Source organism: Mustelus asterias, chromosome 5 (assembly GCF_964213995.1).
Source record: "Mustelus asterias chromosome 5, sMusAst1.hap1.1, whole genome shotgun sequence".
NCBI lineage: Eukaryota > Metazoa > Chordata > Chondrichthyes > Carcharhiniformes > Triakidae > Mustelus > Mustelus asterias.
Window position 1 is genome coordinate 116,786,445 of NC_135805.1, and position 18,434 is coordinate 116,804,878.

Sequence of the window (18,434 nt, forward strand, 5' to 3'; positions counted from 1 at the left end):
AGAAAGGAAGGATAGACTATGAAGCTAGGCTAGCAATTAATATAAAAAATGATAGTAAAAGTTTTTATAAATATATAAGAAGGAATAGAGTGGCTAGAGTGAATGTTGGACCCTTGGAGGACGAGAGGGGGGAGTTAATAGTGGGAAATGAGGATATGGCTGAGTCTTTAAATACGTTTTTTGTGTCGGTCTTCACGGTGGAGGACACAAATAGTTTGCCAAATATTAACGATAGAGGGTTGGCAGCAGGAGAAATACTTAATACGATTCATGTTACCAGAGAGGCAGTGCTGGGTAGACTAATGGGACTGAAGGTGGACAAGTCCCCGGGTCCGGATGGAATGCATCCCAGGGTATTGAAAGACATGTCAGAGATAATAGTGGATGCGTTAGTGATTATTTATCAAAACTCGTTGCATTCTGGGGTAGTGCCGGTTGATTGGAAAACGACTAATGTTACGCCGCTGTTTAAAAAAGGAAGGAGACAAAAGGCGGGTAACTATAGGCCGGTCAGCTTAACGTCTGTAGTAGGGAAAATGCTGGAATCCATTATTAAAGAGGAGATAGCAGGGCATCTGGATAGAAATGGTTCGATCAATCAGACGCAGCATGGATTCATGAGGGGAAAGTCGTGCTTGACGAACATGTTGGATTTTTATGAAGATGTGACGAGGGCGGTTGATGGAGGAGAACCGGTGGATGCGGTGTTTTTGGATTTCCAAAAGGCGTTTGATAAGGTGCCCCATAAAAGGCTGCTGAAGAAGATTAGGGCACACGGAGTTGGGGGTAGTGTGTTAAAGTGGATTGGGGACTGGCTATCCGACAGGAAGCAAAGAGTCGGAATAAATGGGTGTTTTTCCGGTTGGAGGAAGGTAACTAGTGGCGTGCCGCAGGGATCGGTACTCGGGCCGCAACTGTTTACCATTTATATAGATGATCTGGAGGAGGGGACGGAGTGTAGGGTAACGAAGTTTGCAGACGACACAAAGATAAGTGGAAAAGTGAATCGTGTGGAGGACGGAGAAGATCTGCAGAGAGATTTGGACAGGCTGAGTGAGTGGGCGTGGATATGGCAAATGGAGTATAACGTTGAGAAATGCGAGGTTATACACTTTGGAGGAAATAATAACAAATGGGATTACTATCTCAATGGAAACAAATTAAAACATGCTACCGTGCAAAGGGACCTGGGGGTCCTTGTGCATGAGACGCAAAAGCCCAGTCTGCAGGTACAACAGGTGATCAAGAAGGCAAATGGGATGTTGGCCTATATTGCGAGGGGGATAGAATATAAAAGCAGGGATGTCTTGATGCACCTGTACAGGGCATTGGTGAGGCCGCAGCTGGAATACTGTGTGCAGTATTGGTCCCCTTATATGAGGAAGGATATTGGAGGGAGTGCAGAGAAGGTTCACCAGGTTGATACCGGAGATGAGGGGTTTGGATTATGAGGAGAGGCTGAGGAGATTGGGTTTGTACTCGTTGGAGTTTAGAAGGATGAGGGGGGATCTTATGGAGACTTATAAGATAATGCGGGGGCTGGATAGGGTGGAGGCGGAGAGATTCTTTCCACTTAGTAAGGAAGTTAAAACTAGAGGACACAGCCTCAAAATAAAGGGGGGTCGGTTTAAGACAGAGTTGAGGAGGAACTTCTTCTCCCAGAGGGTGGTGAATCTCTGGAATTCTCTGCCCGCTGAGGTGGTGGAGGCTACCTCGCTGAATATGTTTAAAGCGCGGATGGATGGATTCCTGATCGGTAAGGGAATTAAGGGTTATGGGGATCAGGCGGGTAAGTGGTACTGATCCACGTCAGATCAGCCATGATCTTATTGAATGGCGGGGCAGGCTCGAGGGGCTAGATGGCCTACTCCTGCTCCTATTTCTTATGTTCTTATGTTCTTATTAGGAAGGCAAGTGGAATGTTTATAAGCATTACCCCTTGCACTAAAAGAAGGAATGTTTTGCTATAGTTCTGCAGGGTGTTGGTGAGATCATACAGTTTTGATTTTTTTACTCACGAAATGCTATAATTGCATTAGAAGTAGTTCAAAGGTTAACTCAACTGATCCCTGCGATGAAAGTTTCATCTTATGAAAGGTCGGGCCTTTATCTATTGGAGGTTAGAAGAATGGGAAATGATTTTATTGAAATATTAGATCATGAGGGATCTTGGCAGGATGGATGATGGGAGGTTATTTCCCCTTCTGAGAGAGACGAGAACTACGGGATATAGTTTAAAAATAAAAAGGTCTCCCTTTTAAGACAGAGGTAAGAATAATTTTTTTCTCTTGCGTGTCATCAGTCTGTGGAATTCTCTTCCCCAGAGAGCAGTAAAAACAATATTTATTGCTTTGAATTTGAGAGTTCCAAGATTCTAAGGGTGTAGGAGTAGACAGGAAAGTAGAGTTGAGGCCACAATCAGACCAACCATGACCTTATCAAGTGGCAGAGCAGGCTTAGGGGGCCAAATGGCCTACTCCTGCTCTGAATTTGTGTGCTTGTGGGCGGTACGGTGGCACAGTAGTTGGCACTGCTGCCTCACAGTGCCAGGGACCCGGGTTCAATTCCCGGCTTGGGTCACCGTCTGTGTAGAGTTTGCACGTTTCCTCCAGGTGCTCCGGTTTCCTCCCATATTCTGAAAGATGTGGTTAGGTGCATTGACCCGAATAGGCGCTGGACTGTGGCGACAAGGGGAATTTCACAGTAACTTCATTGCAGTGTTAATATAAGCCTTACTTTTGACTAATAAATAAACTTTTTAGAAATGTTCATCACCTTTGTCCTCATTGACCATCATTGGCTCCTCATCCTCCAGTCTCTCTGATTTAAATTTCCTATTTTCACATTTAAAACTCTATCACTACCTCATCCTTTGCGAATCTCCAACATCCCTAGGCCTCATACAATACCCATCGGAGTTCTCCACTTCTCTGACTTATTCTGCATTCTTCTTGGCGCAGCCACCTCATCCCAAAGCTCTAATTATTCGCTCTTTAAACACTGTTTCCTATCTACTCCCCTCTCTGCCTCAACCTACAACTTCCTTTCATTATCCCTCTTAATACTTCCTTCTTAAGACTCAGCATTTAGGAATGCCTTGGGATGCTTTTTCTCTGATAAAGATACCACATAAATATAATATTATTGTTATAATTGTCCTTTCTGGTGCTATAACTATGTAAAAGTTACTTTTCCACAACAACTACTTCATACAATCACACAAGGACAGTTATGGCATTTGAAATTTGCCTTAAAATTGAGGTTTAAGCTCTTGTGCCAAACATGACTGAGCCTTTGATTCAGGATAGCTGAAGGAACACAAGGCTTGCAACAAGAGTTTATAGTAACAGCTTGCAACTAGGTGACCTATGGATGATATTTAAAGGACTACACAAACCTAAACTACTGGATAAGGGCAATTTCTCATTTAGATTTTTCAGTTCAATGTTTTGAAAATTGGACATCCAAACAATTGGAGTGCAATGCATGTGGAAAGGCACATGTGACAAAGCTTTGAGTTTGGAAATTTTGACAACAAACAAAAATTAAGCATTTTTGTCTCAATGAGATTAGTATTCTTTTTTTCTGCTCACAGTAGATACTGGGTCAAATTGAGGTTCAACTTTTTCTGCCTACAATTCGAGAGAATTTAATTCAAAATATTTACCTAGGTATTAGATAGGTAACAGAACACCACACTGCTTACCAAGAGTCCCGAGTCATACTCAACCAAAGAAAATATTTAGTATTAACAAAAAGATTAACGAGCAGTATTTCAACCAAAGTGCAGCTTGATCATCATCTCCTGGATGGCAGAGGTATACAACAGGCAGAGGGGCTCACATTTTGTTCAGATAGTCAAATAGGAACCTCAACTGTTGCTATAAATGTTGTAACCTGTTGCAAGGACACAAAAACAACTTGGCTTACAACTGGGTGCTCAAATATCTAATTCAACTCCTTTGCCTGTAAATTATTCCATATTTTTTCCACCAGTACCAGGGGCAACACCAACAGTATCAATTTTAATCACTGTATTTTCACTGTTTTGTGATGAAAAGGGGGTTATATACCAGGATTACAGGCACCTGCATAACAGTTGCCTTTCACTTAACAATAAACAACAATGGAAATTAGCACAATTACAGTACCATGTTTAAAACTAGGCATACAAATAAATGTAGGGGGCAATAAACAAACATCATCTTATATTCTTTCAATAGCATTCCTTAACTCCACAACATCTAGGACGAAAACAATTTAAGATTCAGAACACAAAAACAATACACAAGACTAAACTTCAGTAGGCAAGAGATTATGAAGATAAGTTCACACACCTGTGCACTGATGGTTAGACAAGTAAACCATGTTTTCCTTTTTCTCTGGCAGGTCTCCATATATAACAACCTGTAAAAAGATCAGTGTCAGAAGTATTAACTTTTATGGAGGGGGAGGAAGGAAAAGTAGTTGAAGATTTCATTATATATTCTAACAACATTACAATAGCATTAAAAGAAAAATTAAATGGTAATGTTAAGATGAACAAGTATTAATTAAAAGCGAAATCTGTTATTTGTTCGAAACTACTGTATTACGTTTGAAGAATTTGAAATAACATGATAAATTCATTCTGTTCCTTCTTATGCATCAGCAGAGTGCCCTTATTATTATGGACTCAGCAGTGTTGATAAGCCTAAGTCTTACAAGTCTAGCACTTTCTGATACAGTTTGCAGTTCATAGAGACTTGTCAAAAAATGAGCGCAACGAGCCATAGTTATTTATCAAAGCCTTCCAAGAAAATTCTGCGCAACCTCTACTTCCAAATTTTCCCGAAATTTGTTTTCACGAACAGTTAAACAATTTGCTATTGAAAACAGACTCCAGATTGTGTCTTACAACTGCAATAAACAACAATATTAGTGCTGATTTTTTTTTAAAAGGGTATGGCCTTCATTGGGGCAGACGATGGCCTAGTGGTATTATTGCTAGATTATTAACCCAGAAACTCAGCTAATGTTCTGGGCACGCAGGTTCGAATCCTGATGGTGGAATTTGAACTCCATAATAAAAAAAAATTTGGAATTAAGAATCTACTGATGACCCATGAAACCACTGTCAATTGTCGGAAAACCCATCTGGTTCACTAGTGTCCTTTAGGGAAGGAAATCTGCCGTTCTTACTTGTCTGGCCTACATGTGACTCCAGAGCCACAGCAATGCGGTAGACTCGCAACTGCCCTCGGGCAACTAGGGATGGGCAATAAATGTTGGCCAGCCAGCGACGCCCATGTCCCACGGAAGAAAAGAAACATTTTTTCTAACCCTAAAAACAATTCAATTATTTACATCACATCTTGTATCACTTGTACTAATGATGTTATTGTCATAACACTTCCTCTGAAAATTCTCACTCTTCATTTTCATGAAGATGTCATCTCTTCATTCCAAGAACAAGTTGTTTCATAGTTGAAATATCAAAATTAGCTGAATAATAGGATGCACAGAGCAAATGGATATTTGACAGAGATGGATAATTGACAGAGTCAAATGGATATTTTTCTGGCTAGACGAACGTTTGTAGCAGTGTACCCCAGGGCTGGTATTGGGACCCTTGCATTTCCTGATAAACACATTAATGATCTCGATCTTGGTGTGCCGGGTACAAATTTCAATTTTGCACATGACACAAAACTTGGAAGTATTGCAAATTGTTAAGAGGACAATGTAGAACTTTAAAAGGACACAGAAGTTGGTGGATAGATAGATAGATTGCAAATGAACTTCAATGCCGAGAATTGAGGTGATGCATTTTGGAAGGAAGAACAAGGAGAGGCAATACAAGGGGTAAAAATCTTAAGGGCTGCAGGAGCAGAAGGACCTGGATGTATGTGCGCTGAAGGTGGCAGGACAGGTGGAGAGAGGAGTTACTAAAGCATATATTATTCTGGGCTTAATTTTCTTTCAATGTTATGTTCATTAAAACTGTCCAGACAAAAACAGAAAATATAAACATCTGGTTGCACTGTCTTGTGATACAGAGAACAGTAATTAAGTCAATGATCATACAAAGGAATCAACTTGTGTAACAAAGTCCCCTCCAAATACATGCACATGAGAAGAGAAAAAAAAATGCAGGTTTTCTTTGTAAAATGGGGGTTCGGGCTAATAAAATAAAAAAAATGAAACAAGAAAGCAACAGCAATCTACAGTGGTATGGGGCGAATTGTAATTTCGCTATGTATCCCAAGAATGGTAGCTAAATCTTTTGTAGTAGAGCCACATGGTGTGCACCTTAATTTTTTCCAATTTAATGAAGTGTAACAAATCTTTAATCCAGTGGGAGTGGGATGGAAGATCACACGACTTCCATCTAAATAAAATTAAACGCTTTGCCAGAAGAGTCACAAAGGCTATTCTGTGCTTTGTTGATAGGGACAGAGTGTGCAAGAGCAAAAAAGTTATGATGAACTATACAAGACACCAGTCACACCTCAGCTGTAGTATTGTGAAGAGGTCTATAGGAAGGATGTGAACACTCAGAGCAGAGATTTACAAGAATGGTTCCGAGGATGAAGAAATTTCAGTTATGAGGATCTATTGGAGAGATTGGGACTGTTTTCCTTGGAGAGAAGAAGGAGTAAGAGGAGATTTGATAGACATTCAAAATCATGAGTGGGCTGGGTAGAGCAGATTGGAAGAAACTATTCCTGCTCATAAAAGAATTAAGAACAAGAGGACAAGATTTAAAGTGATTTGCAAAAGAAGCAAATGTGACGCAAAAAAAAACCTTTTTCACACACAAGTTGCTTGGGCCTGAAACGTACTGCCTAGAATTGTGGTGAAGACAGGTTTAATCGAGGCATTCAAGAGGGCATTCGGTGATTATTTGAAATAGAAACAACTTGCAGGGGTACAGGGAAAAGGCAGGGGAATTGCACTAAGTCATGACCCTCGTTGGCGAACCAGTGCAGACATGATGGGCCAAATGGCCTCCTCTTGCACACTAACAATTCTGTGATTCTGTCTTACGGGTTATTGCATAAACATACCACACTTCACGCAATGCATAGAATCCTTCCAAAATTGCCTTGATCGCTAAGCACAGATTAATTTACTCATTCTAGATTAGTTCTGCTTTTTTGGATCTGAATTCAAGATTAGCCAAAGTTAAAAGACCTAATTGAATAATTAAAACTAATGATAATTGGGAATCATGTGATACCCATAACTCATCCAACTCGAGTGAAGGATATCAGAGTATCAAGTTGGAGCAAGCAGATAATCAATGAGCCCTGTCCACTACATTGTTCCAATCCATGCAGATTGGGTTCATACTGTGGATCCCCGCACAAGATTGAAATTTCACCTCTGTTCTCAGACTGGCACAGCAGGCAAAAGAAATAAAGGAGTTGGATAAAGATCAATAAACAGCTTAGTTAATCAGTGTGGACACTGGAACATAGGAATTAGAAGCAAATTCAGCCCTTCGAGCTTGCTCTGGCATTCAATCAGATGATGGCTGATCTCTCCCTGATCTCAAATCCACCTTCCCACTTGTTCCCCATATCCCCTTATCCTTCTTTTAAAAATCAGGAATATACCTATCTCCTTCTTGAAACCATTCAATGATTCAGACTCCACCATGCTATTGGTCAGTGAGTTCCACAAATTTACCACTCTCTGCGAGAAGCAGTTCCTCCTCATCTCAGTTTTAAATCTACCACCTCTTAACCTATACCTGTGACCTCTTGTTCAAGATTGCCTCTTTAAGAGTAAACATTTGGTCTACATTTAATTACTTTACCAATCCCTTTTAAAAATTTATATACCTCAATCAGATTCCCTCTCATCCTTCTCAACTCCAGTGAACACAAGCCCAAGCTGTTTAACCTCTCCTCATACGTCAACTCTTTTATCCCCGGAATCAATCTGGTGAACCTCCTCTGAACTGCTTCCAAGGCCACCACATCCTTCTTCAAATAAAGAGAACAAAACTGGACACAATACTCCAGATGTTCTCACCAACATCCTATACAATTGTAACAGCACTTATACGCCAGTCCCTTTGCAATAAATGCCAACATCCCATTTGCCTTTTTTATTACAGGATGGATTTGAAGGTCAAAACCACCAAGCCATAGTAACACAACCAAATATTCGAATGCAATGTCCAAGCCAGAAATCAGAAGCAATAAAGCAGAGCACACTGTGTGGGTGGTGGCTGAACAGAATTTTTTTGATATTCTTTCATGAGGTGTGGGCATCACTGGCTGTGATAGCATTTATTACATGTCATTGATGAAGACGAACATCTCGCCAAGGCCATCCCCACACCCCCACTTCTTGCCTTCAAACAACCGCACAACCTCAAACAGACCATTGTCCGCAGCAAACTACCCAGCCTTCAGGAGAACAGTGACCACGACACCACACAACCCTGCCACAGCAACCTCTGCAAGACGTGCCGGATCATCGACATGGATGCCATCATCTCGCGTGAGAACATCATTCACCAGGTACACGGTACATATTCTTGCAACTCAGCCAATGTTGTCTACCTGATACGCTGCAGGAAAGGATGTCCCAAGGCATGGTACATTGGGGAGACCATGCAGACGCTACGACAACAGATGAATGAACACCGCTCGACAATCACCAGGCAAGAGTGTTCTCTTCCTGTTGGGGAACACTTCAGCGGTCACGGGCATTCAGCCTCTGATCTTCGGGTAAGCGTCCTCCAAGGCGGCCTTCACGACACACGACAGCGCACAGTCGCTGAGCAGAGACTGATAGCCAAGTTCCGCACACATGAGGACGGCCTCAACCGGGATCTTGGGTTCATGTCACACTATCTGTAACCCCCACGACTTGCTTGGGCTTGCAAAATCCCACTAACTGTCCTGTCTGGAGACAATACACATCTCTTTAACCTGTGCTTAATGCTCTCTCCACTCACATTGTCTGTACCTTTAAGACTTGATTACCTGTAAAGACTCGCATTCCAACCATTATTTTGTAAATTGAGTTTGTGTCTTTATATGCTCTGTTTATGAACAGAACTCCCACTTACCTGACGAAGGAGCAGCGCTCCGAAAGCTAGTGGCTTTTTCTACCAAATAACCTGTTGGACTTTAACCTGGTGTTGTGAGACTTCTTACTGTGTTTACCCCAGTCCAACGCTGGCATCTCCACATCATAGCATTTATTACCCATTCTTAAATGCTCTCAAGAAGGTAGCAGTGAGCCACCTTCTTGAAGTGCTGCAGTCCATGTAATGGAGATACATGAACAACGTTGCTTGGAAGGGAGAATTTATTTTCTAAATGCAAGTGGAGTGTATGTGGATAGGGGTAAACAAAGATTGAGTGAATTCAGGATGCTTATACACCAGACATACCTTCTAATGAGTTTACATTTAGTTCAATAAATACAATTTTGACATCCTGGAGGAAATCAATAGTCTTGTGTTCATTTACTTCCTCAGGAACTTTGTGAAGAGTACACGCTGCACGAGAGGGAAAAGTCTCTCCAATCATCTTTTGATTTTGAAAATAATTTATAAATACAATTTCCGTGCACAAAACAGGATGTTACCAACATGACATGCAAACTGAGAAATGATATTGTAAATATGTGCCCGCATTCCTTAATCACGATCTAAAATAGCATTGTGACAAATCTGGTGCAACTCGTCATTATGCAAACAGCAGAATGAATTTAAAATATACTGTAAATTTTACTTTAAATTCTATGTTAGAAAATACACTTCCCAACAAATATGTATTTTCCCTGTGCCCCCAGCTAGAAAACTTTCAGGAAAACATGCACATTTTCCTCAAGTCCCTCATCCTAGAGAATAGAGTAAATATGAAGTCAAACATATTTTCAAACATTACAATTCACCAGAACTCTATCTGCAACAAACTTCAGCAATCAGATAGGCATACAGGAATGAGCTCTGATCAATAAAAGGAAGACTGTAAAAACATTTAGGAAAAGATGCAGGGCTACAGGGAAGAGGCAGGGGAGTGGGACTAGCTGAGTTCTGGTTGTGGGGAAAAAGGTTCAGACATGGTGGACAAAATAGCTTCTTTTTTCAATATACTGGTTCTATGCTAAGATTCATGCATCAAAGATTTAACCAGAAAGAGACCAACCTCATGCCACAGTACACTGAAAGAATAACATGGACTGAATTAACACCAAGCAGAGGTCCGAGGAAACTTATTCACTCTGGTGGAAGATTTCAACATCTGGATATACAAGTTGTGAGGAGTAAATGGAAAATTCAGACAGAACTTTGTTTTTAAAAGCAAAACAAAAAGTTTTTTGACCCTGGAGTTTTTTACCGCAGAGAGAAAGAGGCTGGGTCATTAAGTATGTTAAAGGCTGAGATAGACAGATTTTTAATCAGGAAGGGAATAAGGTGGGAAAGTGGAGTTGAGGATTACATCAGATCATCATAGTCTCATCGAAGGCGGAGCAGACTCGATGAGCCGAATGGCCTACTTTCACTCCTACATCTTGTCTATAAAAAAGGTCACTGATGTAAATAGTACAAACACAGATTTAAGAGTTGGAAGATGCATTTCTGAAGCAGAGATTAGTGGACACCATGAAAATACAGGTACATGTGGCAGAGTAGGGGTCTCTTTGAAGCTCAAGCACTTGCTTTACACGAAGGGAAAACAAAGTCAAAACTCTGAAAAGGGCGCACTGATTCAGATCTTTATTTTTCAATTGTTTTGACCCAGTGTTGCAGGCATTGATTTTTTTTTTGAGTAATGATTTTGAACAAATTTGAAGATTAGTTCGAGCCTAAACCGAGCCATCTGATAGTCTGGAGTTTCCAGAGTGGTGGATCTCCCGTGACAAACATTTGATAACAGTAATGATTGGACTTACGATATACAAACTTGAAAGTGTTGCTTGTGTGAAACTAAGTTTAAGATCAGAAGAGATGCAGAAATTCCCCCAGAGGCTATCCTTTTGAACCAAAACATGCACTGACTTGAGAGTTCAAATTGTAATAAGTAACATTGTCAGAGGCATGACATTTTCTCATGCTCTCTAAAGGTGTTTTCATCACCCTCCAATTGGGAATTATTTTGTTAATTTTATAAACCTCTTTTCACTTCTGGTATTTTGCAATAATTAAGTTTTCTAAGAAGCAATTTGCAGCTGTATTTTGGACACAGGGTTTCCCTCGTGTCCTGTACTTGTTGATTCCATTCTTTTTCTCTCAGGTTCCCAATCTTGAGACAAAGTCTATTTGAGTTAAGAAAAGCATGACTTGTATTGTTTTCCGTAACGTGTATGCAGAAATGCAAAACAAAATGCAAACACAGGAATGTTTTTGCCTTATTTGTGAAGGATAAAAAGGTGTACGTATTTAATCCCAGCTCCTTTTTGGACTCAACTTGAGAGAATCAGATTCCAGATTTGCCACGAACTGATGAATTGGTCATACACAAAAGTTTTGTCCTTGTCCTCTGGACATTCTCATGACTCTGGAATATTCAGGACGTTGCTAAGGGAAGCCACCCAAGTGCAAGAAGCACAGGATTTCCTTTCTGCCTGACTTGGGGGCACTCTGCACAAAATAACTGATTGCTAACACTACTGGATGGAATCTCCAGATTCAGAGAGTTAACTTTTTCTAGTTACGCAAATACTTGGCCTAGATTTAGAAGCTCTCTGCTGACCTTGAAGAAAGTTGTGCATTAAGATCTATCAATATCTGTGGCAGTAACTTTAACTTTCCCAGTTTAACTCTAGCACCACACAATCAAGAGAACATCTTGTCATGCCGCAGCAGTAATGACAGGAAGCAGGCAAGAACCAAATTGAATTATTCACATACCGAACAAACCAGGAAGTTGAAAGTACTTAAAATTCTATGCATTCAAATCTTAAATTTAAAAGATTAGTGTCACAAGCAGGCTTACACTAACATTGCAATGAACTTACTGTGAAAATCCCCTCATCACCACACTCCGGTGTTTGTTCGGTAATGCTGAGGGATAATTTAGCATGGCTAACCAGCTTGTCTTTCGGGCTGTGGGAGGAAACTGGAGCACCCGGAGGAAACTCATGCAGACACAGGGAGAACATGCAAACTCCACACAGACAAGTCAGCCAAGGCTGGAATTGCCAGATCCCTGGCGCTGTGAAGCAGCAGTGCTAACCACTGTCACCGTGCTGCCTTAGCTTGTAATTTAACTTTCAGTTAGCAAAATAAATTTCTGACTGTATTAAGACAGAAGCTAAAATAAAGATACAAATTTTTAAAAATGTTACATGTCTTTATAAAGATGAGAAATTTATCACTGTGGACAAATCTAACATGCTACAATTCTAAAATTAATCTCAAGGCCAGTAAGAATATTTAATTAAGTTAGTAACGTCATTAAAAATCCAGTTTTTTTCAATACGATACAACTTTGTCAGTGGTTTTTACAGCATGACTAAGTGTATTAATTGATGCTCTTGGCAATTGCAAGGGAGACTGCAATCTGTGTGAACCTGACAACTTCTAGAGTTTCGTGTATGTGTCCAAGACTTGCCAAGTAGCTGTTTCAGTAATGACAGTGAACGCTGACAGTTTCACCATCATTTCCACAGTAACACCCAGGCGTTATGCGACTATATCCACAAATAGTAGGCATTCTTCTTTTCTCTCCTACTTGTTGTTTTCTCTGCCGCTTCTCACCTCTTAGCTTTCAGGAGTTCTCTCAGGACAGGATATAAATATGAAGAATAAGTATTGGTGCCAAACAAGACTTAAGCTGGAATATTTCAGCTCTACACTACAAAATACTGAGGTACAAAGCAGCACTTGAAGCAGCAGCTCGTATTCTATCGAATACTAGCACACCTCAGTCTACAGACAGTTCCACCAAAGACAGAAGAAACAACTGACACAAAGTTTGGAGGACATGAGCTACAAGTCTCAGTGTATTTTCAGAAAAGGTTAATCATGATTACAATGCTGCTCATAGCTCCACTTTGTACTTAATGTAACAATGCAACATGTACTTTATTCAGATTTCCTTTTGTTGTGCTCAACCTGGTTCCATCAGTGAAACATCTCTTTTTAGAAAGAAAATCACTGGATTGGACCCACTGTCAATTTGAACTACCTGTTCAGAGTCACATGACTGCTTCGGAAACAAAACTACACCCAAAATAGCACTATATAATTGAAATTTCAAAAACCTGGCAATGTACCATCCTAATGAGACCAATGATGGTGAAGCATGTGTGTGTGTAATGAAATAATGGAATCATAAGTCAACATATCCTGTCTGGACCAATACTTCTTCAATATTTTCACTTTGGCTAAGAGTCAGCCAAGGTGATAAACTCTTTAACTCAAGTGGTATTGATTCTTATTGAAATGTAACTTAGTCAGCTGCAGAAATTCTTCTGCCATTTTTCACTGGACAAGCTGAGGATAGGGAGTGAAAAGACCTGATTCAAAGTAAAAGAAAATAGAAAATTATACAAATCTGTAACAAACCAAGTTTTATTTTCCTTTTCACTAACACTAGCCTATCTATTCATTTTTAAAATATTATGGTTGGAAAAAGCTAATTTTGTTTGGTCCCACACTAATTTAGCCACCATTTCTTAGTCTTGCAGTAAAACTGTAGTCTGGATACACATCACAAGATAGTGATGATATCTCTTCCACACATCATAACCGTCATACCATTCTGTGTGTGTTGTGACAGCATAGCTCACTGTGTCTGTGTCAAAATGGATTTGTGTTCTCAATAATTCCAAACCTGGCAAAATAATATGTTCTTATTTGCCCTTCAAAGCAAAGGTGGCCATGTTCATAGCTGGGGTTTCTGATAGAGTTCTGGTGGTTTCGGAGGCGACTGCTCAGGCCAATCTATGCCTGCAAAGCTTTGCTGGAAATAGTATAGAATGCCACAGACAATTAAGTTTTGGATGAGTTGCTGACTCAGGAATTCCTCTCCTTGCATTTTTTCCGTTTCTGAAATGCACTTGCTTTCGATGGAGGCTGCAATGCTTTTATATTTGGCTGCAACAAATGCAGCAATCCTGGATCAGCTTCTCCCAACACTCAAAAGTTGATGCCAAAACTCCGAAGTGAAGCCTTCAAAATGTCCTTGTCGCACTTCCTTTAATCACCATGACAGCATATGTCGAACTCAGGCTCTCCATAAAAGATTTGCTTTGTGAACTGAGTGTCAAGCATTCTGGCTACTTGACCAGTCCAATTAGATTGTAACTGTCTCTGCATCCTGTGTATGCTTGGCATGCCAGCTCAAGTGAGCACCTCAGCATCTGGTATTTGGACCCTGCCATCTGACTTTCAGAAGCTTCTGAAGGTAGCTGCGGTGCAAGTGTTTGGGCTTCTTGGCATGACGCTGAGTGGGCAGGACTCTTGCTCAATAGACTCTCAGTTTCACAGGCAGACTTACTCCTCATACCCAGACTGATATCGGAAGTCTTCTAAAGGCTACACTTGCTTTGGCAATTCTTGCATAGGTCTTGTCACCAGCAGCTCAAGCATGCTGCTGAGATAGTGAATTTATCCACTGCTCACTGGTTCCGGTCATGTACTGAAACTGGGCTTTCCATGCTGATCTGTCACGTGATGTTGTCACATACGTTAGAGAAAAGGTTCATGCTCTATTCTACGTCCAGCTCTGAACATGCAGCTGGTGCACAATCATTGGCAAATCAGTCCCAAGGATCTGTTCTTCTACTATTTTTTCAAACATGTACATTAAAATTTACAGTCTTTGACATGTCCAGAATAAATCAGAATTCCTATAATTCCAGAAATTGATACTAATGCACGAGATACTTCAATATGATCTAAGTTCTAAAGTTCACAGCTTTTGCTCCATACTCATGGCTAAATACCAATTAAATCTAATAATCTCCTTCCCAGCACCTATTATTTTTTCTTATTGCAATGGATTGACTCAAGTGAATACAGATAATTGGAATTCAAAAATACTGTTCTATCAAATCCATTGTATTCTCTCACTGTTAAGTGACCACACAACACATTTTACATTTCATTTTCACTGTGGGGTTCCAACAAATTAATTAAATTTGACAAAGAATATATTATTCACAGAAGTGATGGCATAAAATATTAAGGTGACTGAAAAAGTGAATATATACTGCAACTGGCACATAACTGTAACAAGTTCCAATGTGAGGCAAGAATTAAATTTAATGCTTGCCACTCAACAAAAGTTACTGTTGCAGAAATCAGTTTTTTCACTTAACAGCAAAACTACTAAGGTTTCTTACAGAAACTGCAACTCAATGTAGCCACATCTTAATATAATATTTGATTTCCATTTTGCCATTTCTGTTTTTACCTCATGAAAACTTAAGATATATTAAAAACATCTGCAGCTTTGGCCCAGAATTTGCTGGGACATCTCATGGAATACTCCCACTTCTCCCCAGTTATTCAAAATCATGCCATGCAAGTTGCTAATAATGTCACAGTGAGGGCAATAGGGCATTAATAAATTAGATGAACAAAAGAAATGGTGTATCACTTTGACAAACGAGATTTAAGGACCAAGGAAGAAAATGAACTGAGATGGAAATGGGGTGAAACAAAGTATCAAATCAACTACAAGATGTAAAACTGTAAAGATAAATAAAGATTGACGAGAAAAAATAATAAAACGTTCAGCTCCAATTTTGTACCCGAGATGGCACGAATTAAAGTGTTCTCTGTCTGGGCCAGACGCATTGTGTGGCATGACCGAACATTTAGTGGTAACTTTCCTTCCTGTGAATCAATGGCTTGCACCATGGTGGCTAACATTTCATGAAGTATTGTTTGACGTGGCTCAGGAATTTCACTCCGGCATGGTCGTCTCTGCCACACTTGCTGGGAAGGTGAACGATTCTCTGGCCTCTGTTTTTCTCTGGGCCTTCCTCTCAGTCAGCAGGGCTTTACAGTTTGTCTTTTCAATACCCTTCCAAATAGCCATCCTCCAGAGGTCACGGCCATCAGCAACTGTCTCCCAGTTGTCAGCATCAATGTCTGCCATCTCCATATGTCGCTTGCAGGTGTCCTTGGGGCAGAGATATGGACACCCAAGAGGGCAGCTCACCATTCAGAAGGTCTTTAGGTGGAGAGTCATCATCCATCTGATGAACAAGACCAAACCAGTGCATTGTTGGCTCAGCAATCAATATTTGCAGATGGAATTATCACCTAATTAAACAAAAAAATAAGGCGCAGTCTAATCTTTCACAGTTAGTTTAACTGGCAGTCAATGCACGAATGCAGAAATTTTGCAAAATTCACAGGGAGGCTGTACTTTATGAAGTTAACAGCAGAACGAAACAAATTCTTCCAGCAGCATGTGGCAATTCACAATTCATAGGTTCTCTCTTTCTCACAAGTTGCTCAAAATTTATACAATGATAATGGTGAACACCATTAGACCTGCAGTTACTTGGGTTGCAAAATCTGGATCGTATTGGTTTTATTCTCCCTTCAAGACTGTGCACAGGATGTATAAAAAGAAATGTGTTGAATGTTTCAAGAAAATTATAAAAATTAAAGCAAACTACATTAAAGAAAATGTGGCCACAGAGATGGGGACATTGCGAGGGGGCAGAATGCAAAGAGCAGGATAAAAGATGCTTTCAGGTTAAGATATAGGTAATGGGGTATATCAAGAAATCTTTGCTGGAATTCCTTTTGTTTCCATTTCTACAAATTATTTGAACAATTATAGAAGAATTAAGTTCACGTTTGTTGATTTTATCAAATTAGAGATGAGACAAAGTTAGGAAGCGCACAGGAACATAAAAGATGTTGAGCAACATTCTGCAAAAAGGAAATATGCCACAAATAGTAAATGGAATAGAGGAACAAGATGATATAAGGGGGTGGATATATAGACTTTAAAAAGACGAGAGAGTGTCACGAAACCAGCCATTTAAAAAAGGAAAATGGATTCTTGGTTTTACACAGTGAAGTGCTACATCAAAAGCAAGGGAATTATGTTGAATTTATATATTGCTCAAGCCAAAATTAAAGTAGAACTGACAGTTCTCTATATCTCATTACAGAAAGAGTATTTGAGCAGAATAGCTTCTAAATTAGTAACGCTTAGCTAATGATGAAACTAGATATGTTCAGTTAAATAAATATAAATGTGGAGTACAATTAAACCATGCATTAAACCATTTTTCTACTAATATTAAATTCATTAGGCTAACGCAATGTTGATGTAGTCATACTTCAGCCGAGTCAACAAATTCTATTGGAAAACCTGCATTGAAGATCTGTTAAAATATCAGGAATTTGTGGTCATGGTTATGAAAAGAGTTTCAAAATTTGAGGTTTCTTTCACTATAAAAGATGGAGGATTTGCGAAGGCAAATGCAGAATGGTTCTTTCTACTTGTTGACTCTAATTCTTGCAACTCAATGGCCCAGATTTTGCAGGGCATCTTGCATATTGTCATGTTAATTAGACCTCTGTCCTCACCCTTCAGCATGGAAGTTTTTTTACTCCTCAAATTTTTGCAAGTGAGAGCTAATAATGGTGCATTTGTAACTTCAATGAATGACAGGACCAAGAGCCTAACTGCTTAAAAAAAAAGATTTAAGGATTGAGAAATTAACAGAGAGAGAATAAAGTAAGGCAAATCAAGAATGAAATCAGAAAGAAATAAGTTTGAAAATGCAGGATTTTTAAAATTTGATATTTTACTTCCAATAGGGGTGAGATTCCACAGTTTAAACTGATGTTCAGCTCTGGCCCTAATTCTTTGCAACAATTTTAATTGGCAAAACACATGGAAATGCATAAATTTAATCAAACTCATGGTGAGGTTAACTGTTATTTGCATGTGATTTTGATTTGATTTATTATTGTCACATGTATTGGGATACAGTGAAAAGTATTGCTTCTTGTGCACTATACAGACAAAGCATACCATTCATAGAGAAGGAAAGGAGAGGGTGCAGAATGCAGTGTTATAGTCATAGCTAGGGTGTAGAGAAAGATCAACTGAATACAAGATAGGTCCATTCAGAGAGATCGTGGGGTCCATATCCACAGATCTCTAAAGGTTGCCACTCAAGTGGATAGAGCTGTGAAGAAGGCCTATAGTGTGTTAGCTTTTATTAACAGGGGGTTGGAGTTTAAGAGCCGTGGGGTTATGCTGCAACTGTACAGGACCTTGGTGAGACCACATTTGGAATATTGTGTGCAGTTCTGGTCACCTCACTATAAGAAGGATGTGGAAGCGCTGGAAAGAGTGCAGAGGAGATTTACCAGGATGCTGCCTGGTTTGGAGGGTGGGTCTTATGAGGAAAGGTTGAGGGAACTAGGGCTGTTCTCTCTGGAGTGGAGAGGCTGAGGGGAGACTTAATAGAGGTTTATAAAATGATGAAGGGGA

General features: G+C 39.9%; 1 protein-coding gene across 1 annotated transcript in view; it reads right to left on the reverse strand.

Moving 5' to 3' along the window:
- agpat5 (1-acylglycerol-3-phosphate O-acyltransferase 5 (lysophosphatidic acid acyltransferase, epsilon)) overlaps nt 1-18,434 on the reverse strand; it is a 115,015-nt gene that overhangs the window by 82,758 nt on the left and 13,823 nt on the right. The window contains exon 2 of the mRNA XM_078213239.1: nt 4,338-4,407. Within this exon, the coding sequence (XP_078069365.1) occupies nt 4,338-4,407 (70 nt within the window). The remainder of the gene's footprint in view (nt 1-4,337; nt 4,408-18,434) is intronic.